The sequence below is a fragment of the Diaporthe amygdali genome (assembly GCF_026229845.1).
Source record: "Diaporthe amygdali strain CAA958 chromosome Unknown NODE_2_length_3802984_cov_64_841326, whole genome shotgun sequence".
NCBI classification, from domain to species: domain Eukaryota; kingdom Fungi; phylum Ascomycota; class Sordariomycetes; order Diaporthales; family Diaporthaceae; genus Diaporthe; species Diaporthe amygdali.
This window is the reverse complement of record NW_026517022.1, coordinates 3,247,212-3,274,216: the sequence shown is the minus strand read 5'-3', so window position 1 is coordinate 3,274,216 and position 27,005 is coordinate 3,247,212. Positions and strand designations below refer to the sequence as shown.

At 48.9% G+C, this 27,005-nt stretch overlaps 9 protein-coding genes across 9 annotated transcripts; 5 read left to right on the top strand and 4 right to left on the bottom strand.

Annotated features, from left to right (window-relative positions):
* Positions 1-1,318: 1,318 nt before the first annotated feature.
* J7T55_012349 (glycyl-trna synthetase protein) lies at positions 1,319-6,227 on the bottom strand (the record flags this gene model as incomplete). Its single annotated transcript, XM_053137226.1, has 11 exons — positions 1,319-1,386; positions 1,498-1,558; positions 1,669-1,731; positions 1,797-2,524; positions 2,583-2,777; positions 2,927-3,030; positions 3,455-3,641; positions 4,160-4,271; positions 4,440-4,607; positions 4,932-5,270; positions 5,349-6,227. The coding sequence occupies 11 exons, from the start codon at positions 6,225-6,227 to the stop codon at positions 1,319-1,321; spliced, it is 2,904 nt and encodes a 967-aa protein (XP_053000148.1).
* A 69-nt stretch (positions 6,228-6,296) lies between these two features.
* J7T55_012348 (glycyl-trna synthetase protein) lies at positions 6,297-7,594 on the bottom strand (the record flags this gene model as incomplete). Its single annotated transcript, XM_053137225.1, has 4 exons — positions 6,297-6,446; positions 6,628-6,917; positions 6,983-7,118; positions 7,556-7,594. 4 exons carry the CDS (start codon positions 7,592-7,594, stop codon positions 6,297-6,299), a joined length of 615 nt encoding a protein of 204 aa, XP_053000147.1.
* A 404-nt stretch (positions 7,595-7,998) lies between these two features.
* On the top strand, positions 7,999-9,125 carry J7T55_012347 (voltage-gated potassium channel beta-2 subunit; the record flags this gene model as incomplete). The annotated part of the gene is made up of 2 exons (XM_053137224.1): positions 7,999-8,175; positions 8,244-9,125. 2 exons carry the CDS (start codon positions 7,999-8,001, stop codon positions 9,123-9,125), a joined length of 1,059 nt encoding a protein of 352 aa, XP_053000146.1.
* A 438-nt stretch (positions 9,126-9,563) lies between these two features.
* J7T55_012346 (uncharacterized protein) lies at positions 9,564-15,663 on the top strand (the record flags this gene model as incomplete). Its single annotated transcript, XM_053137223.1, has 15 exons — positions 9,564-9,707; positions 9,786-9,835; positions 9,893-9,956; positions 10,034-10,529; positions 10,668-10,855; positions 11,637-11,671; positions 12,043-12,100; positions 12,159-14,293; positions 14,455-14,519; positions 14,575-14,633; positions 14,688-14,697; positions 14,763-14,966; positions 15,028-15,148; positions 15,225-15,316; positions 15,380-15,663. 15 exons carry the CDS (start codon positions 9,564-9,566, stop codon positions 15,661-15,663), a joined length of 4,005 nt encoding a protein of 1,334 aa, XP_053000145.1.
* Positions 15,664-17,540: 1,877 nt separating this feature from the next.
* J7T55_012345 (uncharacterized protein) lies at positions 17,541-19,211 on the top strand (the record flags this gene model as incomplete). Its single annotated transcript, XM_053137222.1, has 1 exon — positions 17,541-19,211. One exon carries the CDS (start codon positions 17,541-17,543, stop codon positions 19,209-19,211), a length of 1,671 nt encoding a protein of 556 aa, XP_053000144.1.
* Positions 19,212-19,579: 368 nt separating this feature from the next.
* J7T55_012344 (proline-specific permease) lies at positions 19,580-20,386 on the bottom strand (the record flags this gene model as incomplete). Its single annotated transcript, XM_053137221.1, has 1 exon — positions 19,580-20,386. The coding sequence occupies one exon, from the start codon at positions 20,384-20,386 to the stop codon at positions 19,580-19,582; it is 807 nt and encodes a 268-aa protein (XP_053000143.1).
* A 617-nt stretch (positions 20,387-21,003) lies between these two features.
* Positions 21,004-22,420, top strand: J7T55_012343 (uncharacterized protein; the record flags this gene model as incomplete). Its single annotated transcript, XM_053137219.1, has 3 exons — positions 21,004-21,079; positions 21,194-21,835; positions 21,936-22,420. The coding sequence occupies 3 exons, from the start codon at positions 21,004-21,006 to the stop codon at positions 22,418-22,420; spliced, it is 1,203 nt and encodes a 400-aa protein (XP_053000142.1).
* Positions 22,421-22,606: 186 nt separating this feature from the next.
* J7T55_012342 (uncharacterized protein) lies at positions 22,607-23,563 on the bottom strand (the record flags this gene model as incomplete). The annotated part of the gene is made up of 1 exon (XM_053137218.1): positions 22,607-23,563. The coding sequence occupies one exon, from the start codon at positions 23,561-23,563 to the stop codon at positions 22,607-22,609; it is 957 nt and encodes a 318-aa protein (XP_053000141.1).
* An 818-nt stretch (positions 23,564-24,381) lies between these two features.
* Positions 24,382-26,837, top strand: J7T55_012341 (uncharacterized protein; the record flags this gene model as incomplete). Its single annotated transcript, XM_053137217.1, has 2 exons — positions 24,382-24,598; positions 24,661-26,837. 2 exons carry the CDS (start codon positions 24,382-24,384, stop codon positions 26,835-26,837), a joined length of 2,394 nt encoding a protein of 797 aa, XP_053000140.1.
* Positions 26,838-27,005: the final 168 nt, after the last annotated feature.

Here is a 27,005-nt window from a genome sequence, read left to right as displayed (position 1 = left end):
ACTGTTTTATTAAAATTAATAGCTATATTATAAAAAGTTTAAGTATTAATATATAAAATAATAAAAATAAAAGTATACTTTTTATTATAAGTATACTATAAATAGTAATTATTATTATTAAAATAATTAAAATAACTATTATTATTTTTATTATTAATAAGTAAATATATATAAATAAAGTAAAGCTTATTATATTAAATTATAGCTTTAAGCTTAAACTTATTTTTAAAAAATAATTTATAAAGCGCTTTATAATTATAAATAATAATAAATAAAATATAGCTAAATATTTAAAATTTTAGGTTAGTATAATAAAAAGTTTTTAAAGTATATTTTTTAAAAAAAGCTAAATTATTTATATTTAGTTTTTTAATACTTTTTTTTTAAAGCTTTATAATATTTTTATATTTATTTTTAATAATAATATAAGCTTTTTTATTAGTTAAAAGTTTAATTATATTTAAATAAATATATTAATAATATTTTAATAAATAAATAATAATAAAAAGTATTTATAAATAAAAAAAAAGTAAAATATTTTAAAGTTAATAAAAAAGTTAAAAAATATATTATTTAGTAATTTTTAATATATAATAAGCTAACTATTTATAATTTTTATTAATATAGCTTATAATAAAAAAGAATTAATAAAGAAGTTTTTTAATAGGTATATAAGTAATAATTTAAAAAAACTACTTTATAAAAGTATTAATTTAAAATATATTAATTGCTTATAAAAGTTGTAATTTAAATAGTTATATATAAAGTTTTTATAAATAAAAATAAAAAAGTATTATATATTATAAAATAGGTAATAAAAAAAAAGTTATTATTAATATAATTAATAGTTATAAATAAAAGAAATTAGAAATTAAAGTATATACTTTAAAAAATTATTTTTATATTTAAAGTAATAATTAGTATATACTATTATTAAGCCTATTAGCATTTTAAGGTTATTATTATTAAATATTTTATTATAATTACTAAATACTTTTTTAAAAAAAAGTATTATATTTTATTAAATTAATATTTTTTTTATTAAAATTTTTTTTAATTAACTATATTTATAATAATTAGTTTTAAATTACTTTTAAGTAAAAGCTTAATAGTATTTAGGGAGTATATTGTAAATTTAATATATATATAAGCTATTAGAAGCTATTATAGAAGAGTGTATATTTGCTAGAGCACTTATAAATTACGCTTTAAGGGCTTACCCTTTACTAAAGTAAACTTAACTAGAATAATAACGCTTTTATTAACGCTCTACTACTCGCTACATGATCCACGGTGCTTCACACAAGTCTATAAGTACCTAGGCAGCGAATGTTGCAGAGGCCGAAACGAGGCCAAAATGAGACTCGATGCAGAGGTGGAAGTGCGCTGGGTGGGTGCGTCACGTGCGGCCCCGGCCAACAGGCAGCCTTTCAGACGCCCAAATTCGGGCGGCCTATTTAAAGAACGAGTAATACCTGGACAACACATGAAATTCACATGACAGCCCGCGGAGGGAATTGACATCCACCATTTGGGGTTTTTGTTTGTGCGGGACGCCCTACGAATTTCACACATAGCCCTTTGAATTTACACTCTCTGGGTATAGCGTATTGATTTTGTAGGATTCGGTAAGCTTTGAGAAAGTTCATACACACGAGGAACAGTCACGGCTCTCATGTACATTATGAGAACCGCCTTCTTTTCGTGGCCCCTGTTTGCATAAATGGCAACCTGTCCACAATCGCTTCCGTCCTCCGGTTCCGGGGTGCAGAGTAGTCGATAGTATACAGGCTCACAGCAACAAATCCATCGTTCACAGCCTCCGTCTCACCGGTCATGCTGCAATCTCCATTGATACACTCGTTCACACCAGCCGACAAGGGGTCAATATTGCCCCACGTGAACGTGCCAGGATTGCTCTCCACTGGCACGGCCTCATCTGTCTCTGCCTCGCCGGTCATCCTTGTCTGGAGGATGGGGATTCCGGACCAGTTGGCATTTAACTTGGGGTAGTTAACATTGGCGCCATAACCAAGTGGCAAGACGGGCTCCCCCGGGGACGAAGAGTTGACGAAGGCGTCGACAATTTTACCAGACAACTGGGCGACGTAGGTGTACTCGTTGGTCGAGTTGGTGATGTTGCGGTAATCCAGCGCGCTGTTAGACGCACTGAAGGCAATGGCCGGAATAGAACGCGAGGTAGCGGCGTATGCGGCGCCCGCTGTGCCTGAGAGCGTCCAGACGAAGGGACCTAGATTTGTGCCATAGTTGGGGCCCGTGACGACGAGGTCCGGTACAGAGAAGTTTGCGAAGTTGGGTAGGACATAGTCCAGCGCGACAAATGTGCAGGCAGCTGGCGTGCCATTGTAGTACCAGATGTGACTGTCGATGGGATCTGGGCCCACTGAGGGTGCACCGGTGGGGATGATGCCGTATTGGGCCGGTGAAGTGAGGTTCGGGTAGGTGGTGAAGTCGGAACGCCCGCCTTGGCCACTTTGTTGAACAGCCGGGGCTACGATCCAGACTGAGAGGATGACGGTGTCAGTGACACGTAGGCATAGATGCATTTGGAGAAGACTTACCATTATGCCCCTTGCTCTTGAGAACTTTGTAAAACTCCCGTAGGTTGGCTGAGCCAAATCCGTCGTCATTATTCATGAGGATGTTAAGGCCATGGGTCGAGCCGAGCAGCACGCTGGCTCCAGCGAGGAGGCGTGAGAAGCGCATTTTCCTACAACCAGTCTCAAGTGCTGAGGACGACCAAAAGTACCATTCACCTGTTCACCGACAAAGTCTCAATTTAGCCAACAAGCGGAGAGTAACAGCATGATAAAGAAATTCTGAGAGACACAAACACGGAAGTGAGTGATGTTCAATATATATTACTCCTGGTTTGTGTTGTGATATCTCCAGGCAAAAGACAGACCGGTCCCAGCAGATAGGATTTGTGGAGCCGCCAATGCAGGAACGGCAGCCCGGCACGCGACCTCCTTCCAGAGACAGTCTAGCACCAGCCACGCCAAGGCACAGCTTCTCAGCTCACGATAAGAAAGCACCAAGCCACAAAAAAGAAATCTGACTATTGAACAGTGCCAATCGATTCTTATCCCTGGATTGAAGTTCCGATATTCACGAGATCCCAGAATTGAAGGACAATCCAGAACATAAGAGCCCGGGGGCATTTACACAAAGTCTCCACTCGTATCTCTTTCAATCCCTTGAGTTTTACATCCCAACGTTCACCGAAAACGATACTACTCGCATATAATTCTCTGGACCAATAGGGCCTGCTTCTATTCCTCAACACAGGCAAGTCTTTCAGAACACTATAGCACAGTCGTTGTGATAATGTTCAGCGGACTGATACAGCTCATTGGTATGGCGCCCATCATTGATCCTCATGAGTCACCGGACCACACAATTGTCGGATTTCTCGCGAGGTGATTAAAGCAACCTGGGGTTGCGAGACGCCGGAGAGATGTGGCACCTGATGGATATCAACCTTGAAACGGACGCCTTGAAGCAGATTGAGTCGCAACAGTTGTACTTCGTGATCATCTGCCATGCGATCCTAGCCGCCGCCGTCATCAATGCCCTGTGAAATTTACGGCCAAGATCTTCTTCAAGGGCCGTACTCCAGTCTCTACTCAGAGGTCAAATATTTTCATTATGAGTTCTTCAGAGTCTTTTCCCTCCTGCATTTCAACACGGCCCACGTAGTGAATGCATTACATATACAATTACTATGGCTTCACTGAAGTGATTGCTATCTGACATTCATATGACAATCAATGGCTATGATAATTGTCGTCTTCATCTTCTCTCACAATTGAGACCAGGCTTTACATAAACTATTGGAACACTACCGCCACATTCTTAAACATCGCAGCAAACCATTGTGGAGACCATTGCCAGTGTGGCTTGTTTACTTTTTTCGTATAGAAGGTCATCCAGCAGGAAAGTATTATACAAGAGGTGATCCCAAGTAATTTTTCCCAAGGAAGTTTATATTAAGAGAAGCTTTTCTGGAAAAGATCATTCTAGAGCTGGTTATCCGACGGCTCTCAATTTATTTATCCCAGAAATACTGTGGCTGCAAAGCGGACATCCGAGTTCAAGCTAGTTGGTACCAAATAGAGCAAGATCAAATCAGCCTCACCATAAGAGTCATTCAGAGAGAGAGAGTGTGAGATGACGTGAATTTCCATGAGATTCTCGTCGAAGCCCTGAGCACTTAATAATGTCCAGGAACCATTGAGTGTCAGATATGTCTGACTGTTAGTGATGGGGCAGAAGACGCACACAAAGTACTAACGTGGGTCTGATTGACGGCGCTCGGTTATAGTGTCTTCAGGTTGTAAGCTCCGCCATCACCGTGTCCATGGATGATGTAACATTCCTGGTAAACCCCGGACTTAGGCGTTAAAGGACGGCGTTACCTTGACGACAGCGACAGGAACGGTGAACAAGTGCCGGGCCCTACTAATCGACAAATCAATTTCGCCCACAATTTCAAAGCAAATCAGGTACCGTAGTACACTCTTTCTGCGCCCTAGCAGTACGAAACTTTTCTTGAACCGAGGCTGATCAAACTCAGCAATATGCTTCTAACCATAGTTACCCATAGTACGGATGTAATTCATTTATTCGTATAGGTACGAGAGCACGACCTAGTGCAAGAAGATGACTGGCGTACTGAAAGATTCCCAACAATGCTTCCACGAACGTGTACATATCCTTTTAAAGAAGTCCAACTGGGAGATCCACTCTGGCTGAGTCCACCCAGGAATCATTTGGAATCTTGCTTTGCCTTTGATCCAAGAATATGTCTCACGTATTGCTAAAGCTTTGAGCAAGCCCAATGGTCTCTGTTCAATGCTCTACCTCTCATCCTGCTCTTGGCCCAAGAAGAGAGGCAATCTCCTACATACCTGCTCCCACGACTCAGTACCACCGACGATGTTCTCCACGGCATGGAGGATTTCATCCTCAGAAGCACGAATTTGTTCGGTAGAGTCCCGCTCTCTCAATGTAACGGAGCCGTTCTTGACTGTATCAAAGTCGATTGTGACACCAAGCGGTGTACCGAGCTCATCATTTCTGGCATATCTCTTTCCAATTGATGCACTTGACGAGTCGACGTTGTGAGAAATTCCTAAAAGGCGCAGTCGAGCAGAAATATTGCGCACGATAGGTGTGAATTCGACGTGGGCTGAGAGGGGGACAATGAGAACTTTTGTGGGTGCCACACCAATTGGCAGTGACAATACCTAAGACCTATACTCAGTCACACTCTTCACTTATGTTATGAAGACTACTGTTCAGAGGTCTCTGGAGTAGTCACTTACCGCTCGCGCAGAATCCTGAGACCGACACCAGAAGACATGCTCCAGAAGACTGTACATAATACGACCAATACCGAATGAAGGCTCAACGACATTCGGAGTGTATTCTCGAGTGGTTTGCAGCCGGGTTGCCTTGGAAATTGTCAAGAATTCTTTGGTGAGTTTTACAGACGATTCGCCGGTTGACAGTGCTGTCCGAGTGACGACCGTCACGACTCCCTTTTCCTCAAGTTCAATAGCAAGGCTCTGGAGAGTCTTTTGATCCAGAGCCTCAAGACTATCTTGAACAGCTTTGGCATCCCGCTTAAAACGTGGGCCAATGAGCTTCTTATCAAGCGTAGCCTGCCACTCTTCCAGCTTCACAGGTCCACCGGGAAGCGCCTCCTTCACAGTGAGTGAAGCGCCAGTGTAATTTGTATGTACAGTCAAGTCATAAGCACTGCGATCGGCGCAGCCAACGCACTCAATCCACCCATAGCTTGTCAGTAATTCTGCATCCCAGCAGTCGCATGCATAGTGGGCCATCTCGTTCCGAAGATGTTGCCTGAACCGCATCTTAGTAGGGTCGACTCCAATTTTGATGAGAAAGAGCATAATCCTTGCGAGGAAGTACCCGAGAGTTTCATTGTCGATGATCTCGGACTTTACTGCTTCGCCTATCGTGATTATCCGGGGCTCGGTCTTTCCAGCTAGTTGACTTTCTCTATCAAGAAGTGGCAATTGAACGCTTGTGACCTCATGAAATCGGCTGTGCTCCTTTTTCTGCGGATCGACATAGTGCTCAATCTCGGCCATGAGGAATTCCCGGGTTCGAATTAAACCAGATCGTGGGGCAATTTCATTGCGATACGACTTGCCGATGCTTGCAGAGGCGAATGGCATTTGATTTTGGTTGTAGTCGAGCAATTTCTTGAAATTCAAGAACTGACCTTGTGCTGTTTCTGGGCGCAACTAGACAGGAGCTGCCGAATTGGGTCCGGCAGTGGATTTGAACATCAGATTGAACGGGATCGGAGGAAGGACTTCCCCGTTTCCATTGGGATTGCGGATATCAAGTCGTTTGATGAGCTCAGCGAGTCCAGAGCCGTCATAATTGTCGATCTACTCCTCAATTGAATTTGTCAGAAATCGGCCATAAGGGAAGAAAACATTGACAACGACCTTGAATTACCTTTGCCAAAATCTCGTTATACTCAGTAACAATATCACTAGACAGCTTGGGAGAATCTTTCGATTATCCGTTGACGCCCCGAGCAACTCGTGATTCGAGTACGTTCCTGACTAGATGGTCAGCCCGCAAGTAGTCTCCTTTCGCTGGATCCTTGCACATCCAGTCGGAAAATTTATCGACGTGACCGCTCGTCTCGAGGACAAGCTCTGGTGTTATGACCGGGCAATCGACTTCCAGCATGTTTTCTTCGAGGACGAAGTGCTTCCTCCAAGTGTCCACGAGATTGGCCGACAGGGCACATCCAGGCGGACCATAGTCGAAGAGGCCGCGGTTATCACCCTTGAAATTAGGTGAGAGTGGATAAATTTCGAATGCTTCGGTGAAGAAAAACCTTCTTTTCACTGCAAGATTGGTTAGATCAACGCAGACCACCAGAGACCAGCTCAGGGATGGTAGACATGCTCACACACTGACTCGAAGAGAGAGCGATCAAACGTTTCTCCCTTAAGCGTGGTCATGGAAGCCATGCTGAGCACCATGAATTGCAGCTTGATCCGGGGCAGTGGATGTGCAGGTCCAAAATTGTTGGCCGAGCCTTTCTTCTAACGATGTCACTCTGATCACTGAGTAAGCCCCTCAACTATTTGGAACCCTCTGAGTGAAAAGGTGTCCTGTTTGATCTAGGGGAGGCCATACTGCTGGAATCTTGCTACAGCAGCATTTAATCGACTTTCAGTTTTCCAAGGGGTCTTTGATATTTAATCAATAGAGAAAGTAATGAATACATGGAGGAAGGTTCTTTTATGGCCGAGAATGTCAAGATTTGAGTGAAAGCAAAGGGTGGCTCGCATTTCGCCAGATGGCTCGGTGACTCTCACCGAGAAGAGCCAGGCACCGACAGGCAACCAGGATTAGCCTGCGGGTGTTGGGAGTAGCATTATCCCGGCACTGCGGGGTGAGACAGCAAGCCGCGGCCGATTGTGGCCTTGGAGATGGGTCTAGTAGTAGACTAATTAGCCAACTGATCTTCCTCCCATACGATCGGCGAAAGAAGGGCAGTCGAGGGAATGACTGCCATTGCTTCACAAAGTGGGGCTGTTGCACCAACATTTAGGTATGCAATAATTACGGTGGTATGTGTTTATCCGTTGGTTTGGTTTAATTTTCGAGAATATGTAGGCCCGCCCTCACATGTTCCCGCAGCAGGGCTCCCTTTCTAGCGTTGCAATGTGTACCGTTTGACTGGCCCAGCCCTGGTCAGTGCCCACTTGATTTGTAATGTCGTCATTGAGTTTGTCGCCATTGAAACACCTCGCGACAGCTTCCCCTCTCTACATAAAGAGCTGCCGGAGCTCCATAACAGCATCAAGGACGACCCTGCCAGCTTCACTCTTCTCAACACAGGCTACAGCGAGCCAATTCACAGCTGCACACCTTCCATACACACCGAGACACCGTCTGTTCTCAACGACAACCGTAAACATGGCTCAACCGACCGTTCGCTCCGCCTACGACCCCAAGGACATGAAGTTCCGCTACCTGGGTCCCACAGGTCTGCAGGTTTCCGTCTTCTCCCTTGGTGGCTGGCTCACATACGGTGGCACCCAGAAGGGTTCTATCGTCAAGGACATCCTGCAGACAGCATGGGACCATGGCATCGTGAGTAGCTTCAGGCTACCCCATCTCACGGAGGATCTAGCCGAGTTACTGACTCGCGTTCCCTCTAGCAAACATTCGACACTGCCGAGATCTATGCCAATGGCGCCTGCGAGGTCGAGATGGGCCAAGCCCTGAAGGAGCTCGACTGGCCTCGCGACGAGTACGTTCTCATCACCAAGGTCTTCTTCGGCACAGGACGCAAGGAGCCCAACACCCGCGGCCTGTCGCGAAAGCACGTCATCGAGGGTCTTAAGTCCAGTCTCCAGCGCCTCCAGACCCCCTACGTCGATGTCGTCTTCGCCCATCGCCCCGATGTCGGCACCCCTCTCCTGGAGATTGTCGAGGGATTCACGCAGGCCATCCGTAACCTGAACCTGGCTTACTACTGGGGTACCTCTGAGTGGTCGGCCCAGCAAATTGCCGAGGCTACCAGGCTGGCTGAGAAGCACAACCTGATTGCCCCCATCGCTGAGCAGCCTCAGTACAACGCCTTCCACCGTGAGCGCTTCGAGGTCGAGTTCAAGCCCCTCTTCGAGCAGTTCAACTACGGCACCACAATCTGGAGTCCCTTGGCCAGTGGTCTGCTGACCGGCAAGTACAACGACGGCATTCCCGAGGGCTCCCGTTTTGCCACAAACAAAGAGTTCTTCCAGAACACAGTCAATAGCTTGCAGACGGACGAAGGAAAGGCCAAGATCGAGAAGGTCAAGAAGCTCACCAAGATCGCCGAGAAGCTGGGAGGAAACACGTCACAGCTGGCCCTGGCCTGGGCTGCGAGCAACCCCAATGTCAGCACCGTCATCCTGGGCGCCACCAAGATCGAGCAGATCAACGACAACATCAAGGCGCTGGCTCTGCTGGACAAGCTGACGCCTGAGGTCAAGGAGGAGATCGAGGCGGTGCTGGACAACAAGCCCAAGCCCACGCCCACATTCAACCGAGAGAGGTGAATCGACCTTCCGCGCGGGGGCTGAGATGCATACACCCAGACTCACAATCTTTATTTGTAGACAGCCGAGACAGAGGACGTCCAAACCAAAGCTTTAGATAACACAAAAGGCAGATTGCGAGAGTAATACTACGAATGCGCAAGTAACCTGATAATTGTGTTCCTTGTGCATGAACTAGATGACAGACACCTCTCTCATCACTCAAACATCCTTTCCACGGCACCTACTCCAGGTTAAGTTAGTGCTTACCTAGGTTCTTAAGAGGCTGATGGCGGGCGCCAAGCTTGCTAAGTAAGTTAGTCCGCTTTGGAACAGCGGATGACTCCAGTGTATTCATCTCCCAAGACCACCTCTGTTCACTTGCTCTTTTCGAGCCTGATCAGTTAGTTCCTTCTCCATACACCAAAACCAGGTACTGCTATCGACTCGAACGCGACCATGCAGGAGCAGTTTCCTGGCCAGGAATTTCCGGGAGATGATCCGACCAATTACCCTAACCGCGTCCCGTACAGGGATCCGTTTGATCTCGCTCGAAGCCCGGGGAAGGTCCTCGATGAGCTGGGCCATGAATTCCGGGTACAAGTCTCTCTCTCCCGCCTCTCTCTTTCTCTTACAGTTTTCAAAGTTGGCTGAAATATTCTGCTTTGCTCCAATATTTAGGTTGGAATCAATGGATTCGGCCGTCTTGGCCGAGCCCTCTTCTGCAAGGCGTGCGTATAAATTCACTCCAGAATATCTTGAAGCTGCTCATGTCTTGGGCATCTTAGCTACACCTCGCCCTACATCAACATCGTCGCCGTCAACGATCCTCATGTGGACGCGGCCCAAGCAGTAGGTCCAAACATGAACATCACTTCCATCTGCTTACCCAGACACGTCTTATCACCCTTCTCACAATTGTTTCTCAGGCAACCCTCCTCCAGGAAGAGCACTCTCAAGGCCGGCTCGCCCGAAGTACGAGCCTCGAAATCCACGCGGAAGCTGCAGCCAACACGCTCCTGCTCAATAACACCGCCACGGGCAAGATCGCGTCGGTCCAGTTCAGCGCGCAGGATGACCCGTCCGTCTTGGGCTGGGCCAGTCTCGGCGCTTTCCACGTTGTCGAGTGCTCGGGCATGTTCATGACCGTGGCGGCTGCGTCCGCACACTTGGCCACGGGGACAGCTAGCGGCCAGCGTGATGACGGTGGCGCAGGTGGCGCTTTCAAGGTGTTGATTGCAGCGGCGTCGCCTGACGCGCCGAGGTTCTACCCTCGGGTCAACTTGAGGGAGTACCGGGTTGAGCAGAGCGTGTTTGCGTGTGCGCCGCCAAGAGATGACGAGCACCTCGCGGCACATGGGAACAATTCTGTTGTTGATGAGAATCATGTGTGGCAGTACGCCGATCACGTGCTTGAGTTGTTGAGTGAGTCTTAGGGTCCTTGCCTCTACTTGGTCATTACGTCCTGCCTCCAGGTTTGACGGGCCGATTGACCGTAGATTGTCCCTTTCAGAACCCGACTAAGACCACGCACGACTAACATTGCCTTTTCTTTCTCAATAGATCTCGTCCTTGCGCGTGACGGCGCAGCAGCAAGCTGGGGCATGGTTCAGGAAGAGGGTCGCGAGCCCTCACTCCACACTCTATTTGAGGAGTCATTGCGCTGGGTTCTTGGAAATTGTCTTCCTCCCAGGGAGTATTTTGACTACCTTGATGGGGAGCTGGAGATTGGAAATTCAGAGTTTATGGCGGTGAGTAAATGTTACTGCCGGGGATGTAGGGTGCCAGAGGGGAAGGAAGATTGGGCAACTCCAAGGAAAAGCAATTAGTGCACAAAACTAAGTCCCATAGTAATGGAATTGGCTTCAGCTATATTATATATTTAAAGACTAGTAAAGGAGTTGATATTAAAAAATATAGCTCATTAGCTATCGATGAGGTGAGAGTTAGAATCGAGATCTTTTCAGCCAACAATCTTAGTTACGAAGATATAGTTGTATTAATCGCATTTGTAAGGAGCTGAGACCCTTGGGATAGGTCGCAAACTCCCGTTGTTGATGGTATATCTCACCCCCGGGAAAGGCTGCGCTAGCCGCCTTGTGACTAGTTATTGCTCTTCCCTGTTGGAAGCGATGACTGGTCAGGAGGCGGGTAGCGGAGTCGCTCTGCCTGTTGGGACTGGTCATTTATTGATGTAGTCAGGGGCTATAGTATGTACAACTGCCTAATTATTGTCCGGCAGTTGGGAAAGATACCGCGAGGCTCGCCAACTAGGTACCTCTCACGACTCACGAGGCTGCCAGAGCGTCGTAGCTGGCATAGCTAATCACAAAAGCGGTATCGTGGACCGGGTCACAGGTATTACCACCCAACGAGTGTCATTCAAGTACCATGATCTCCAAGGGTGATCCCCCTTATTCCGCTCCCTTTCATCTGCACTGTCATTTCAGTCTTGCGAAGGATTGACGGATACTGGCGCTAATAAGGGAGCTGAGTGCTGTGCCGCTGGCTAACCTCGTCTGATAAGCTCAGGTAGACCAATTAGATCAGGTTCTCATATGCAGTTGGTGAGTGAATCCTCCATGAGCTTGACCGACCCGGGGCTGTGCTGCAGGGGCTTCACCTTACTACGTCGCAGGGTGTCTGGAACTGCTCGAAATGGGAATACTGGCCGTATATCTGCGAATTTGGGAAGGCTGGCAAGGCAGAACATGCATAAGATGGTGTGAGCCGGCGCCGGTCACTGTTGCAGTGTTTGGAAGTTTCTCCTGACCCCAAAAGGTGGCCTCCAGACTCCCGCTGCGAAGGGGAATGCGATATACCCTCCACCGCAATTCAGGTATATAGGCATGTCTTCTCATTCCGATGACACTATTGCGAAATTCGGCTTCGAAAACTTTCACACCAACAGATCTGCGGCTCGTCTTGTCGTTTAAAGCGTGAACTGGCTCACCGCTGTACCAATAGCAGATTTCGCTCATAAAATGACGCGTATTGTAAGTCCACCTCCAGTTGATCTACAATCCGCTCTTTCATCCTCTAATTGATTCTTAGATACTTCCAGTCAGGTCTAGGCGTCCCCGGCCTACACCCTCTGCTTCGACAGGCACCACTCCCTCTCCAAGTATTCCAGGAACAGCTTCTACCCAAACGATGCCCAACCGACCTGTCGAGAACAACAGTGAATCGTCCAGTCGAAGTGTTCCCGAGGAGGGTAGTCAAGGGTTCCAGACTCTGGTTTCATCAATAGAACAGAGTCCGAGTCCAACATTCACTTTCGAACCCGATTCAAGCCACTCACCCGGTATGACGCCAACGCGGTCGATATCTGATGTTGTGGAACAAGGCGATGCGCCTTCCAACACTCGAAAAACCAACAACAGTCCTATTTTTGACTTCGTTGGCCAGCGGTCTCCGAAACCATCCGTGTCTATCTCACCTCCGCCTTCAAATATTGCCGCCACAAGGAGCTCTGTCTCAGCTTCCGGGGGTGAAAATACGGGACTCACGCCTGGTATCCGAGACCTGGGTCCGGTCAGTAGGCAGTCATCCCAGCAACATAGATCTGGTCTAGAACTGGGGGAACTCAGTGATGCAATCGCCGACATTGTCCGAAATGCAAGCACCCCGCGAGTTCGTGGATCTCTGACCGTATCGTCCTCGGGGCATGCTCGCAGGAGGTCGAGTCCACGACCGTCGCCCGTCATCCACAATGTGGAGGAGGAGGATCCACCAGATGATGAGTTCCATCACCCAACTTTCCAGCGACGACTGTCTCAGGCCAAGAGTGTGCTACAAAGCTTGGCAAGTGTTCTTGCCAGCAGCTCTATCCACCTCGAACCTGACTCTACCATAAAGACCCACCATGAGGAGGCTGAGACTTATAGCCGGTTTTACCCACTTTCGGAGCGGAAAGTTGGACTCGTGGGTGACTCTGGAGTCGGGAAAAGCAGCCTTGTCAACTCCCTCCTGGACACCTGCGAACCACCACTAGCACAGGCGACAGCCAAGGGTTCTGCTTGCACCTGCGTTGTGACCGAATATCACTTTCATGCTGATGGTGATTTTGTTATCGACGTGGAGATGTTCTCCGAAGATGAGCTGTACGAGCAACTTGCTGAGCTGTTGCGTTCCTACAGGGCTTTCAAGACGGTCGACGAAGAAGAGACCAAGGATACAGCCAAGCTTGCCATGGATACATTCAGGTCAATGTTCCGTGGAAAGCTGCAGGATGATGGATGGATCTTGAAGGCGCCGGAGACAGTTGTTCTTGAAACTCTCAAGATATGGGCGAAAGAAGCCATGCGGCTCGGCCCGCCAGTGAGGCGGGTCGCTCAGACCATAGAAGAGTGTTCATCACTGCTTCTACCGCTCAGCTCGGAGCCTCATGATCCAAAACAGTTCTCACTGTGGCCATACATCCGCAAAATCAAGGTCTATTTGAAATCCCACGTCCTGAGCCAGGGGCTGATTCTGGTCGACCTACCCGGCCTCCGAGATCTAAATTCAGCACGCCGAAAAATCACACATCGATATTTATGGAATTGTCATGAAATATTCGCTGTCTGCGAAACTAAGCGAGCCATCTCAGATGAGGGCGTCAAGACCGTTTTCGACATGGCACTACAAGCTCAACTTGAACGGGCAGGAATCATCTGCACGCATTCAGACGTATTCAATTACAATGAAATCAAAAACTATTTGGACCATGAAGATGCTGAACGGATTAGAGAATTGAACCGATCTCTAGTCGCTGTTGAAGGGGAAATTGAAGACACCAAAAGAGAACTGGACACCTTCCAGTTCCTACCGAATGAGGACGAGGCAACCAAGCAAATGAGAACGGAGCTACTTGAAGAGAATATGAGACTTGAAAGGGAGCGTAAGGCCATTGAATTTGACCGATTAGAATATGCGGTTAGAGCGCGGAATGCCAACGTCACCCGGGGCCTTGGAGTGGAGTATCAAGCCCAGACGCGAAGCAAAACGCTCCACATCTTTTGCGTCAGCAACACACTCTACCAAAACAACCGACATCTCGATAAGTCTGTTTCCGGGAAATATCTAAGGCTTTCTGGGATCATTGATTTGCGGAGGCATCTCATCGCTGCAGTGGGGGAAAGCCAACTGTGGGAATCTCAGAAATTTCTCGACCACCAAGTGCCCGGTCTGTTGCGGAACGTTGGACTGTGGGTCCAGGCTGGGGCGGGAAGTTCTTCCGCTGAGGAGAAACAAATCGTGGGGCATCTTCTTAGTAAGGTTGAAGAGAAGCTTAAAAATGTTGATCAAGTAACCTCAAATTTAACCCCTCTGGTGTCAATGCTGATACGTGACAGAGCTTGACGTCTAGAAGATCTCCAATGAACACTACCAAGAGGTCCTTGGAAAGCTCCTTTGAGTCACGGATTTGGGAAGGTACAGACTAGTGCATCTGACATTGTGAAAGCTACGTGCTGAGTGTGGCCCACAGGTAGAGACATAGCCAAGTGGACAAAATCTTCCAAGGATGCATGCAAGAAATGGGATAAAGTCAGTTAATCCCATGAGATATTCATTTCGACGAGCTGAGCTGATTGGTTCTAGTGGGCACCCGGTATTTGAACTAGCTCCACATTGCTTCAGACACCTCTAGATTTCAAGAAGATCTAACATTCACAGGTTCTTATGCTGCCTGGCTCCGTCATGATGGTGACTGGTATACAAAGACTGAACGACGCCGTAACTGGAATATGGAGGTCATGCGAGACATGGCTACTGACGTCGAGTCGCCTTGGGATGACCTGCTCTCAGATATTCGAATTCATCAGTTGAATTTGAAGCAAGGCATAGGTGCCTGCTGGGAAGAAGCAATTGCCGTTCTAGGTTTGTTCCCTTCGAGGAGTCTAATTAGTTGTTCGACCTCTAACATCCGGTATCCGCGCAGAATCGGAGTGGCCTTATCCTGACGATCGAGTCGATGAGATCAGCAAAGCCCTGGATGTTCGCAAGGATCTGTTCCTCGACGGGGTAGAGGATATAACAGAGCGCTTCAATGACTGCATATCGTGAGTGATTCCTGGACAAGAGTTCCAACTACCAAGGTAAATAATCCCACGCGGGCGTTACACTGACAAAATGCAGGCTCCTGCGCATAGATAACCTCACCTGGCTGAGCGGGTCCATGATCACTAGAATCATGTCCCGCGTCTGTCGAGAGGCGATGGAACATGAAGGTGATTTAAATTGTCTAGGTGGCATGTTACTTCTGGGCCATTAGCTGATCAAAGTTATAACAGGCAATGGGTGCACCATATTGCGGCGGGGAGAGATCAAAGGCACATTCGCGAACGCAGCTACATTTGAGAACATGATGAAGGAGTTGCGAAGCTGCTTCAAGGATCATACAGAGGGCCTGAAGCAGGAGTTGAATGGGCTGGTGTCAACGCACCTGGACGCCATACATGCCACCTTGGACCTTGTCAGGGAGGAAAATGCCTCGGAGGAGAGCGAGAAGGACCCTGAATTTCGCCATCGTGTTGCTGATGAAGTTGCGAAGGCTCGGAGCCTGATGGGAATATGATGGATATATGCACGGTTGCAAGCCATGCCGATTTATGGATTTCCTTTTTTTTCCGTCCCTAGTGTTGAAAGGAGAGGGGGTTTAACTCCTTCGTGGATAGCTCATGATCCGTTGTATAGTAACTGTTAAATGCTGCTTTGGACCGTTGTACTGGGCGGTTGATTAGGTATCCTTGCTGTTTCACCCACATTCCTCTCGTCAATGGTGCAGGACCAGGTTTTGCACCACATAGTGGGTGTTTGCCTTTCACCAACACGGCTCGCGCCTGATCAAAGCAGGTGTCCAGAGCGTCATTTTTGAGCCAGACATGGGCTTATACGGTCCTATGGGATTCATGAGGTAAAGTCCTTCTAAAGCAGTTGAATGGTAGTGCGAATTCCGGAGTCGAGGCCAGCTTGGGCCTGTAAGAATCAGACAAGATGCAGTAGGCACAGCAAGTCTAGCGTACGTGTGGTCTCTACGCTTTCCTAATTGGATTGGATTCATTATTCCAACCAGGCTCCTGATATGATGTACAAAGGAGCTTTTACTCTCCCTTTGTATCCACTAATAAAGTTGATTACGTTGATTTTCCAACAGAGCACCCACGCACTAGGCCAAGTAATTTTCAAAGTCCAGCACATAGCCCAACAGAACCTCACGCCTCAGTTTCTGGTATATGCTTCTCTGGTATCTTCGTTTGTCAGGTAGTAATTCATCTTATCTAGGCTGTATAGGTTAACATCAGTTGCTGATTATACTGACCTCGGCGGTCCTGACTCAAATTGTTGTTATCTCCACAACATCAGGTCGGTAGTCGGTCAACATTGAAGCCGAGAGAGAGCTTCTCACAATGCGGCGGGGTTTTGATCTGCAATGCTTCTGTTGGCCTCTCATACACTGACTAAGTGACACCACCAAGATAAAGATAATGGATCATTGAGAGCATGAAGACCTATTTCCTTGACATCTTTCCTTCCATTACCTCCCAGGTACTCATCCCCGATGATCATATCACCAAGGACTTCCTGACGTATTCCGTCTTATATAATGCCTAATAAACCAACTTTGTATGCACCTCTCTACCGGGCTGTGGGAAGTCTGGTGGCCTTATTGTAAAGTGCTGAGAACTTGAAAAGTCCGTGGTAGACTCTTGGATAGGAATCAAGGGGTCTTTAATCTGAACTCGTAAGGGCTGGTCAAGGGGCCGAGGGCCAAGAGCGTGGGCGGGGTTGCGAGTTCATAGTGGGATTTAGAAATTAAGAGTCATGGGAAGACGCGGTATAATGAGTACGGGTCTTTGATAGATAAGAAGCGCAAATGCAAAATGGAGGCGAAGGGCTAACTTTAATCCTTATCCACCAGTGCCTAGCTCTGGTATGTGTATAATTTAGTACTTTGCCCGATTTGGTAACTCAAGTGAGATTCATGCTGGACGGGGTCTACCAATCCAACCACATTCGGACGGGAAGAGAGGTCTTGAGGGTTACGGTACAACTATAACGGAGGGGCTGATATCCACTCACTGAATCAATATGGCGGAGATTGGCTGGGCGTTTTCACTAGAGGCACATGGTGTCTCCCTGGGCATCGTATCTCTGAGCCGAGTTGTGAGCCGACTACCTCATAGGATATCAAAATGCGTTACATTCGGCAGAAAGATTGTCGTAGTGGTCATTGTAGATGTGTATAAGTAACTGCTACGTATACTGTTACTCGCTTTCTTTTTCGAGGAGCAAGACAAAACACGGAGCACAGTAAATTGCGAGCCATCCCAGCGGTCCATGACAGCAGATCCAAGGATGTCTCTTCATAGTCTCCTCTTCGCGGCGATTCTATTCAGCAGAGTATCTGCCCAGGATAATATCACGTGCAACGCGACATCATCGTTGGCCGCGATGGAATTGCCCAGGGGCGATGATCTAATGACGAGAATCAAGGATGCAGTAAACACCACACTGGGCGCCGATCTCGTGATCCGGAACGCGAGCATATTCACTGCAGCCGAAGGCCCGTCTTCTACAGCAAGCGGCTTTGCGGTCAAGGACGGCACCTTCATTGCGATCACTGGCAACGACACCGAGATGGATCCGTTCATTGGGTCAAATACCGTGGTGAAAGATCTGGCCGGTGCGGCGGTCGTTCCCGGCCTGTTCGACACACATGTTCACCATATTAGTGGGGGAAAGAAGCTCTTGAAACAAGTGCAGTTCCCGTCGTCCGCCTCCCTCGATGAGGTGCTCCAAGCCGTCAAGTCCTGGACCGCCAATATGACCAACGCCACTGCTTGGGTCACGGGCGGCAGCTGGGGAAGCACTCTTCTTCCCGAGATTTCCAAAACAGAAGCTCTGGCACGTTTGGATGAGGCTTCGAGTGGCCATCCTGTTCTGCTCGATGATGACAGTTATCACAACGCCTGGGCAAACACTGCCGCTCTCAAGGCCGCCGGAGTCTACGCGAGCACCAGCACGGGTATTCTAATTGAAGGCGCAGCTACAGCGGTCCGCCAGGTACAGGCTGCAGCCGAACCCGACTCTCTCGATGATCTCAAAGAGTACTCCCTCGCCGCATGGGATCTGTTGCATTCATACGGCGTGACCGGCATTCAGGACGCCGCTGTGTCGGAAGAACAGCTCGATGCTCTTGTCGCGTTGGACGAAGAAGACAAGTTGCACGGATGGGTATCGAATTGTCTAGTTATGACTGGGCAATTGGCATCGCCCGGATTGAATGCTACCGAATTCGATCAACACGCTCGCGAGGTCAACCGAGACCGGGTCCGTACCGATTTCACCAAACTTTTTCTGGACGGAGTGCCGCCCGCTCAAACAGCTGGCTTTCTCGAGGCCTATCTTCCTTCCACGGAGCACGGCTGTAACTACCACGGTCTCGTCTACAACACCACCGAGGACTTAGTTGACACCTTACGGCTGTACCGCACACAGAGCCGCAACACCAAAATCCATTGTGCTGGGGACTGGTCCGTGCAAGTGGCCATGGATGCGTTTGAAATCCTCCGAGCGGAGGGATCCACCCAGAAATACCACATTGCCCACGGCCAATTTGTGACTCCTGAGGATCAACGCCGGATGAAGCTCCTCAACGTGGTAGCCGAGGTGTCGCCCTTTATCTGGTACCCTGGAATCATCCCCCAATCGATTGCCAGCGTTTTGCCCGAGGAAATCGCTTCTCATATGCAGCCCAACCGGGACTTGCTCGACCTAGGCGTCCTGGTCGCCGGAGGCTCTGACTGGTCCGTCAGCGCAGTTCCCAACCCTTGGGAAGGCATTGGTGGACTGGTCACCCGTCAAGACCCCACTGGTCAATTCCCAGGCACCCTGTGGGAGGAGCAAGCCGTGACTGTGGAGGAAGCGATCCGTATCTTCAGCATAAACGGAGCCAAGGCTGCCGGCCTCGATGACGTGGTCGGCTCGATCGAAGTTGGTAAGGCCGCCAACTTCCTTGTCGTGGACCTTGACCCGTTCAGGGTCAATACCACGGAAATTGGCCGGACCAAAGTCCTCTCCACAACCGTCGCTGGCAAGGAGATCTTCTCTCAGTCCGCTTAAGGCAAACACGTGCCTTTGTAGTCGACGGAAATGTGGTGCAGTTTTGAACCGCGTTCGATCTGAATTTTCGATATTTTCTTTATTCTTTATGGGAAAAAGGGGGGCGGGGGATAATCAGGAGAATGTCCTTTGAATTCTTTTTATATGACTTTACGGTTAGTGAGCAGACTTTTGATATAAAATATAAGCTACAACAACTAGTATTCAAATTGTAGTGCTGTAGTGCTTGAGGCCTACTCCCGAGGCCCGCTTTCGGGTGCTGAGAGCTGTGTGGCATAGCCACTGGAAATGATAACTGAAACCCCCTCGCACCTATTTGGCGTGTCCTGAGATATAAAGTCATTCACTTGCGTCGCGCAACTAAGAAGTCACCTCGCCTTCCACCGCACTCGACCTACCCAGCGCGCAAAATTCTGGATCTCCTCCTGGTCCAGTAGCCTTTCCACGGTGTAATAATCCCTGGCCAGCTCCTCGTGTCCTGCGAACCGATGCACAAATGAGTGGCATGCTCGACACAGCCAGGCCACGTTCTGCAGGTCTTCTTCGCGGTGCCAGCCTCTCTTGAGCGCTTTTGCGTGCACGAACCGGGGAATCAGGTGGTGATAAGTGAGAGGCACCCAGTCCCTGTCGCATATCTCGCACTCGGTCACTTTGCCCTTCGTCGTTGAGGCTGGTGGTGGCGGCGTGATCACGGCGGTCAAGTAAGCGGTGAGCACAGGTGCGAGGAAGGTGGTGACATCCTCGCTTGGTGGTGTGAGGATGCCATATGTGGTCAGTGATTCTGATACCTCCGGATCGAGAGTGGGTGTAATCTTCTCCGCGACGTCGTTGCTTGTGAGCGGTAGGGTGTACTCTTCCTGGAGGCCGGGGTTATCGGTCCACACGCGATGAGTGATGGTCTGCAGTTCTGGGGGCAGGCTTTCAAACGCAATTGAGGCGATGTACTCTGAAAACTCTGAGAGCTCCTCTACGTTCGCTCCGGGGCCTGTATCTCGGCTGTTGTTGCTCGTACTCTCGGCATGAGAGCCGCTGGTAGGCTTTCCTCTTTTTCTGTGCTTAGCTCCTGAGCGTCCCCTTTCTGGTTTCTGTATTTTCTCGATGAGAGCGTTGGATAAAATGTCTCTGAATTGCTCGATATTACTCGCATAAATGGTCGTGTTAGGGTCCTCATTCATGATGCAAGAGTGTTGAACTGGCCGATTATATTCCTCATGCTCTAGGTCTATGAAGACGGATGAGCAAGTTAGCTTTGATGACGTTGAGGACGAGCGATTGTAGTCCAGCGGTGGCGACCAGAACGGAAAAGGGATAGGGTCTGTGCCAGCAGCGTAGCACAGTCTCAATCGCCAACACATCCCACTTAACGCCTTCATAGGACACAGACCCAGCTGGAGGAGAATTGGACGAACACTCTGGAAGCAGGAGCAAATTTACGCATGGGTGTTAATGGGAAATTCCACAATCGATGACCATGCTGAGTGTCTCGACTCGCACCTGCAGAGCGGAGGAAAGCCTATTTCATGTCATGGTCGTGCATCACGAGCTCGCTGTGCGAAACTATCCGGATTGCCGGGTATAAATCAGAGTCCCGCATCTTATTTCTCATTTTTATTTTTGTCCTTCGAAGGCGCTTGATTCACAAAAATACTTATCTTTCTTGCATATCTGAGTTGTATGCTCGGGCATATCCGAGCACCGCAAAGTCTAGAGGCCCGTCGTCGAGTAAGCAAGTTTCCCTGTTTGTCAAGCGAGTGTCACGGGGAATGCGAGTTCAAATACTAATTCAAATAGTATGCCCGAGAACTTTTCAGAGTCTTTCGCCGATTCCAGGAGATACCAGACGCAGAGCGAAGGTTACATACAGGAGAGTAGGACTGTGTAACGGACTCAGAACCGCTCCTGTCGAGACCGACAGCGTTGATGCTGACAACTCATTATTGGGAACTGGGAAGCGTTTGAAAACGGCTGATAATGATCGGTAGACTCTCCGCGAGTCGAGCAAAACACGGGATTCTCCGAAGCCATGGATACATCCGTCCTGATCTTGCGGCAAACCTCCGATTGCATCTGTGATCTCGGGCTATACATCGACGATTCCACTGATTTCGATCTGACACAACGTTATATCGTGATAACAATACTGGGTGTGTCCATATACAACTGTGTTGAGCTAATCCCATTCATCTTCGCCACCTTCAAAAGGTACAAGGGATTGTACTTCTGGAGTCTACTAGCGTCGATTCTCGGCATACTCATGTCCAACATTTCGAACCTGGTATCGAACTTCTACCCGAACCCTCCGCGCCTACAGGTTGGCTTGATCGGCCTGTTTGGGTGGGCTCTGATGGTAACAGGCCAGTCTTTGGTACTCTACTCCAGGCTCGACCTGCTTCCACTCGCTGAAAGCATACGCCGATGGGTGTTGCGTGTGATCATTTTCAATGCGATTACGATGCAGGTGCCAATTATTGTACTGAACACTGGGTCCAAGTCTTCCAGGCCGGAAAGGTTCCTTCCGATCTTCTCTATATTTGAGAAGATTCAGATCATCGTATTCTTTCTGCAGGAAATCGGACTATCATGCGTCTATTTGTGGGAGTGCTTTAGGTTTCTCGTTCTCCCAGGTAAGTCATTTCGTCCCTGGTCGAGGTTTCCTTCACAAAGTGGGCCTTGTCACCTTAAACATGGTCTATTCTGGGTTTCTTGTTCACTGATTGTTTGCAGAACCCCCTGTGGCGTATCGAGTTGAAACCGGCGGCTTAAATAACAGCCCTCAAAAGAATTCGAGAAAGGTTCTGCTACATCTTCTCATCGTCAGTGTGGCTGTAATCATACTGGACATCACCATTATTGCCCTTGAATTCTCAGGCTTTCATATCATCCAAATCAGTTATAAAGAGCTTGCCTACAGCATAAAGTTGAAGCTTGAAATATCAATTCTAAGCCGCCTGGTCAAATTCGTTCAAGCAAGGCCAGTGGGTAGCAGCGGCCGCATCACAACACATGATGAGCTTGAGTGGGAGCCAGCCATTCAACAAGCGTTCAATTCGCAGCAAACTAGCCAGCAAGTCCACGGCGTGAATGAGAAGTCCGAGGGAGGCCGTACAAATCACACATTTACCGACTTGGACAATCAATTAGGCTATCGCACAGGCGATACCAGACAGGCACATCCAGCTCAGGAGTTGGCTATCGAGAGAATGGCTTGAAATAAGTATAAGAGAATTTGTAAAAACATGGGACACCTTTCCCTAGCCTTCATCCACTATCTCTTATCCATGTCTTGTAGGCGCAGCTCCATCTTTGCTGGACACGAACTTGTCCATCAGATCTCAAGTGCTGGTGAGATGCCAATCTCACCTTTATCTGATTACAATTAAGTTTGAACGTCATGATCATCTCTTGGACACCTTTGTGCGCCTAGCCTGTTCCTGAGACGACTGGTTGCTCCCGGTGCTTTCCCTTTTCCGCTTCTGGTATTTCTGTAGCTCACCCGACCTGTTCAAACCCTCGTACAACGCCCAAGCAGCCAGCGTCTTTGCGTCCCGGGCCCCGTCCCTCCAAAGAGCTTCGTATTCCTTGACATGAAGGGTAATCATTTCGTCCTGGGTCCTCTCTCCGGTAAGTCTTCCCCTGAGATCCTCGATCTCTTGCCGGTCAAGTTCTTTCTCCCACAGAAACAGCGCAATGTACTCGTCGCAGCCTCCGGGGCTGGGGTACATGGCTGCCTGGAGGCTCTTCTCTGGGTGATCTGAGTTGGCCAGGGCTAGTTTGGTCATGTCGATGAGTTCACTCAGGGGGATCTTGAAGCCTGTTTCTTCCTCGATCTCCTTGGCAGCCTGGCCCGAGAAGTGGTCCGAGTCGTCCAGCATCCCGGCTGGTATTTCCAGGAACTGCAGTGACCCTGCTGGAAGACGTGGCTGCTCGGTCAAGATGACATACCGCTCGTCTCTTGAGTCTTTTGGTCGCAGGATCATGAGCATGGCCACACTTCCACCTCTCAAAAAGGCCGTACCAGGAAGTGATTTTGAGATGCGACGTTGGTCATCACCGGGAAAAGAGTCACGCTCAACGGCGGCGTCGATCTTGATGAAGCCTACTCTGCCAGTCGGAAACTTCGTAACTGATTTGACCTCGATTGCTCTAAGGCTGTAAGGGTGCGCGTGAAACGCATGGTCCTTGGACTCTTGCAAGGCGAGGTTGGCGTGCAGAGTCGTCTTCCAGTCCTTGAAGGCCTTCATGTTTTCGAGCTCATGGCGAGTGATAGAGTTTGGCAAGTAGACAGGGACGGCCGTGCCAAAGAAGTCGATCTCGTCCTCCTTCCATATCACAGCGGGTACTTCTCTTGCCATCTTGAATAGTATGAGGAGGAAGGCTGATACCAACGGTGTCGAAACTAGGTCTCTTGAGTAGTCAAGAGGGGTTGCCGATGTGTGCAAGTTGGTGGGAGATAAAGGATTGACGGGAATGTTTGTACCGATCCAATCTGGATTCAAAGCCGGAGATCATCAGAGTCCTGGAGGGAACCGCCTTTCAGCCGCAGTAAATGCCTGGCCTGAGGGGCAGGTTTTGTAGGTAACACGTAATGTTGTGTCCATTGCCTTCCGGCTCGGTAGCTGGGCGATAGGAGCAGCTGAAGCCGCTAATGCAGTGAGACCACCGATGGACAGGGGGAATCATGCGGGACATACCTGAATGGATACTCGGTGGGATTGTGGAGACGGGAATTCTCGAACAATGTAACCCACCGTGATATTCAGCGCTAACGGCTACCAGCATGCAATTCCTTCCCCCAGTATCAGGCTGCCCGTTAAAAATGCCCCTCCCGCTCTTGAGCCGGAAGCTCGTATGTGTGCACGAGGAGCTTCATCGACATGAAGGCTGTTTTTCCACTTCAAACATCTACGCCAAGCATTTCTCATGCGCTCGGACCATTCGTCTACTATCCATATAGAGAGCGACTGATCCTCTGCACTGCTCCAAAATGCTCTGCGAAGTCTGCTGGCGGATGCTGCGGGGGCAGGTTGGGAGGCAGTGGAGAGGCACCTACGATCTGCATTTCGACCATCATGACTCTTTCAATGCACTGAAAACTTCAAATAATATGGGTTGTGGTATATGTCGAGTATTATATGAGGAGCTAATGGCAAGTGTGGATAAGGACTTCAAAATGGATTATGAGGACGATGAAGACCAGGCGCCTGAGCAGCTGGGACGGGAGAAGATTGACACTGTTCTGAGCGCTCAGAGCACTGCTCTGCTTGGTGTCATCCATGACATTGAGCATAACGATGTCTTCCGGCTGGATTTTAAAGTGGAATGGGCCTTGCGAGAAGAAACCAAAAACATTGTGAAAAGAACATTCGTTCTCAAACAAACCGGTTCGAGTGACTTCCCTTCAAACTTTGAGGCCACGAGACTGACTTAATTGCAGGCAGTCCAATAGCAGCGTTCAGAACTCCCATGTCCGGGGAAACATCCTCGAGCGAGGTCTTCAAGCTTGCTTTGAGCTGGATCACACAGTGCGATCAAAGATGTGATCCACCCTGCGCAAAGCTGGAACCGGTCTGGTATCCAACTCGTCTGATTGATATAAGGGCCCTCAAGTCCCAAACTTACCTGGACACCAGGCGGAAGCAATACACGGGCAACGTGCCTAATGGGGGACGGACTCTACAGGATTTGAACAAGATCACCGTCAAGCTCGTGGAAAGAGTCCGCGGGGATCCTCAAAATGGCCTGGATGTCTTCGGAGAGGCCGTGGGCAAGACCAACCAGCCGAACAATCTCTATGTCACACTGAGTCATTGCTGGGGTAAGTCCCAGCATTACACGCTCAACCCCGATACTGCAGCCGACCTAAAAGAGGGAATCGAGATTGAAAAGCTTCCAAAGACATTCAGAGACGCCATAAGCTTTGCCTCGCAACTGCACAATGTTGGTTGGATATGGATCGACTCTCTCTGCATCTACCAAGGCGGCCCTGATGTCGACAAAGATTGGCTTGAGGAAGCCGCTCTGATGCAACGGGTATATCGGGAGTCGTACCTCAACATATCGGCCACTGCTGCTTCCAACAGTGGCATGGGCCTCTACTCAGAGCGTGACTGTAGGACTCTCTGGGAGAACGAGGTCAGTTTGAAAGTCGACGGTATACCTGGTTTAGCGCTGTGCGAGGACGAGCACAAGCACAATCACAGCAGTAGGGTGACAGCAGCGAAGCCTGGGAGAACCTCCCTTAGTTCGTCTTTCTGTAAAATGTTCACGCAACTCTTCAGCGCCCCCAAGACAGACCTTCGCGAGGACGCCGAAACAACGGCGAAGATTGATTGGGGTGGCGAAAAACCTCTAACTTTGGCCCTGCCGGAACCGGAAGGACTTCGGAGATGCGTCCTTATCGACACATCACATTGGGATAACTTGGTCAACAAGGCTCCTGTCAACGTTAGAGCTTGGGTGCTCCAAGAACGTCTTTTGGCTCCTAGAGTTCTGCATTTTTGCAAAGGCAGCATTGCGTGGGAGTGCGGCGGGTTCACGCGGGCAGAAGGCCATCCTACAGGTTTGCCCAAATTCCAACTACAGCACGACAGGATTCTGCCAGAGGTATCACTCAAGGGGTTGAATCCCTTCAAGCATGGCAAGGAATTGCGCAAGATCAGACTGGGAGATATCAATGAGCCAGATCCTCATATACCGGAAGAACTTCTATACGGATTCGAGCTATGGGCGCGTGTGGTGGAGACGTATTCCAGGTTGAACTTGACAATGGCCAAAGACAAGCTTATTGCTCTGTCTGGGATCGCTCAGCTCATGTCAACCAACATTCTTGGCTCCAAAGAGGACCCAGCTCAGTATGTGGCTGGCCTCTGGTACAAATATTTGGAGAGCCAACTCCTCTGGAGGGTGGAGCCAACCTTTATCCGGCACAACCGATCATTTCATCAGCCTGGCCGCCGCCCAAAAGATTACCGAGCACCGTCATTTTCCTGGGCATCTGTCGACGCACAAAGGGGTGTCGGCGACAAACCAGGCAACGGAGTTACATACGGCGAGATCACGGACCGAGACTTGCTCATTGATCTTGAAAAGGGTCAGGATCACGTTGTAATCAAGACACAGACGAAGAATTCGTTTGGTCTGGTAATGGGCGGTCACATCATGGTTTATGGGAAACTAAGGAAAATCAGACTGTCCAGAGGCGAGCGAGGAAGGTTCTACTGGCGATTACTCGACCGTAACGGCGTCTGTCCCAAGATTGATAAGGAAAGACACCACAATGTCTACCTCGACGCCCCAGATGACGATGAGAAGCTGCACCACATATTTGAGTCGGACAACGTTTACTGTCTCCCAGCGGCGCGGGGTCCAAGGTCCGAGGATGAAGAATCAAAGTACATCATCTGCCTGCTCTTGCAGCAAGCCGTTGGCGATGACCAGATCAAAGACTTGGATCGTACACAGCAAAAAGGCACTTTCCGCCGTATCGGCCTGACGAAGCTCTCTGGATGGGGTGACAAGCACACGTACGAACACATTCTAACGCCTCACGCGTCTGACACTTCGCTGCCGCATTGGCCGTTTGGCTTCGACACAACCACGAACCGACACTTGATTCGCATTATCTAAACTGCCTCACGAGTAGTGCGATGGCAACTTACGAACATGTGAGGACATACTTTCGGTTCTCAAGATCATGTACCTGGGAAGCCGTAGGGGGTGGAGAAACTGGGCAGACTGTATATGACTGTCATTGTTAGACAAAATTTCAACTTGCTTTGGACGAGACATCGATTG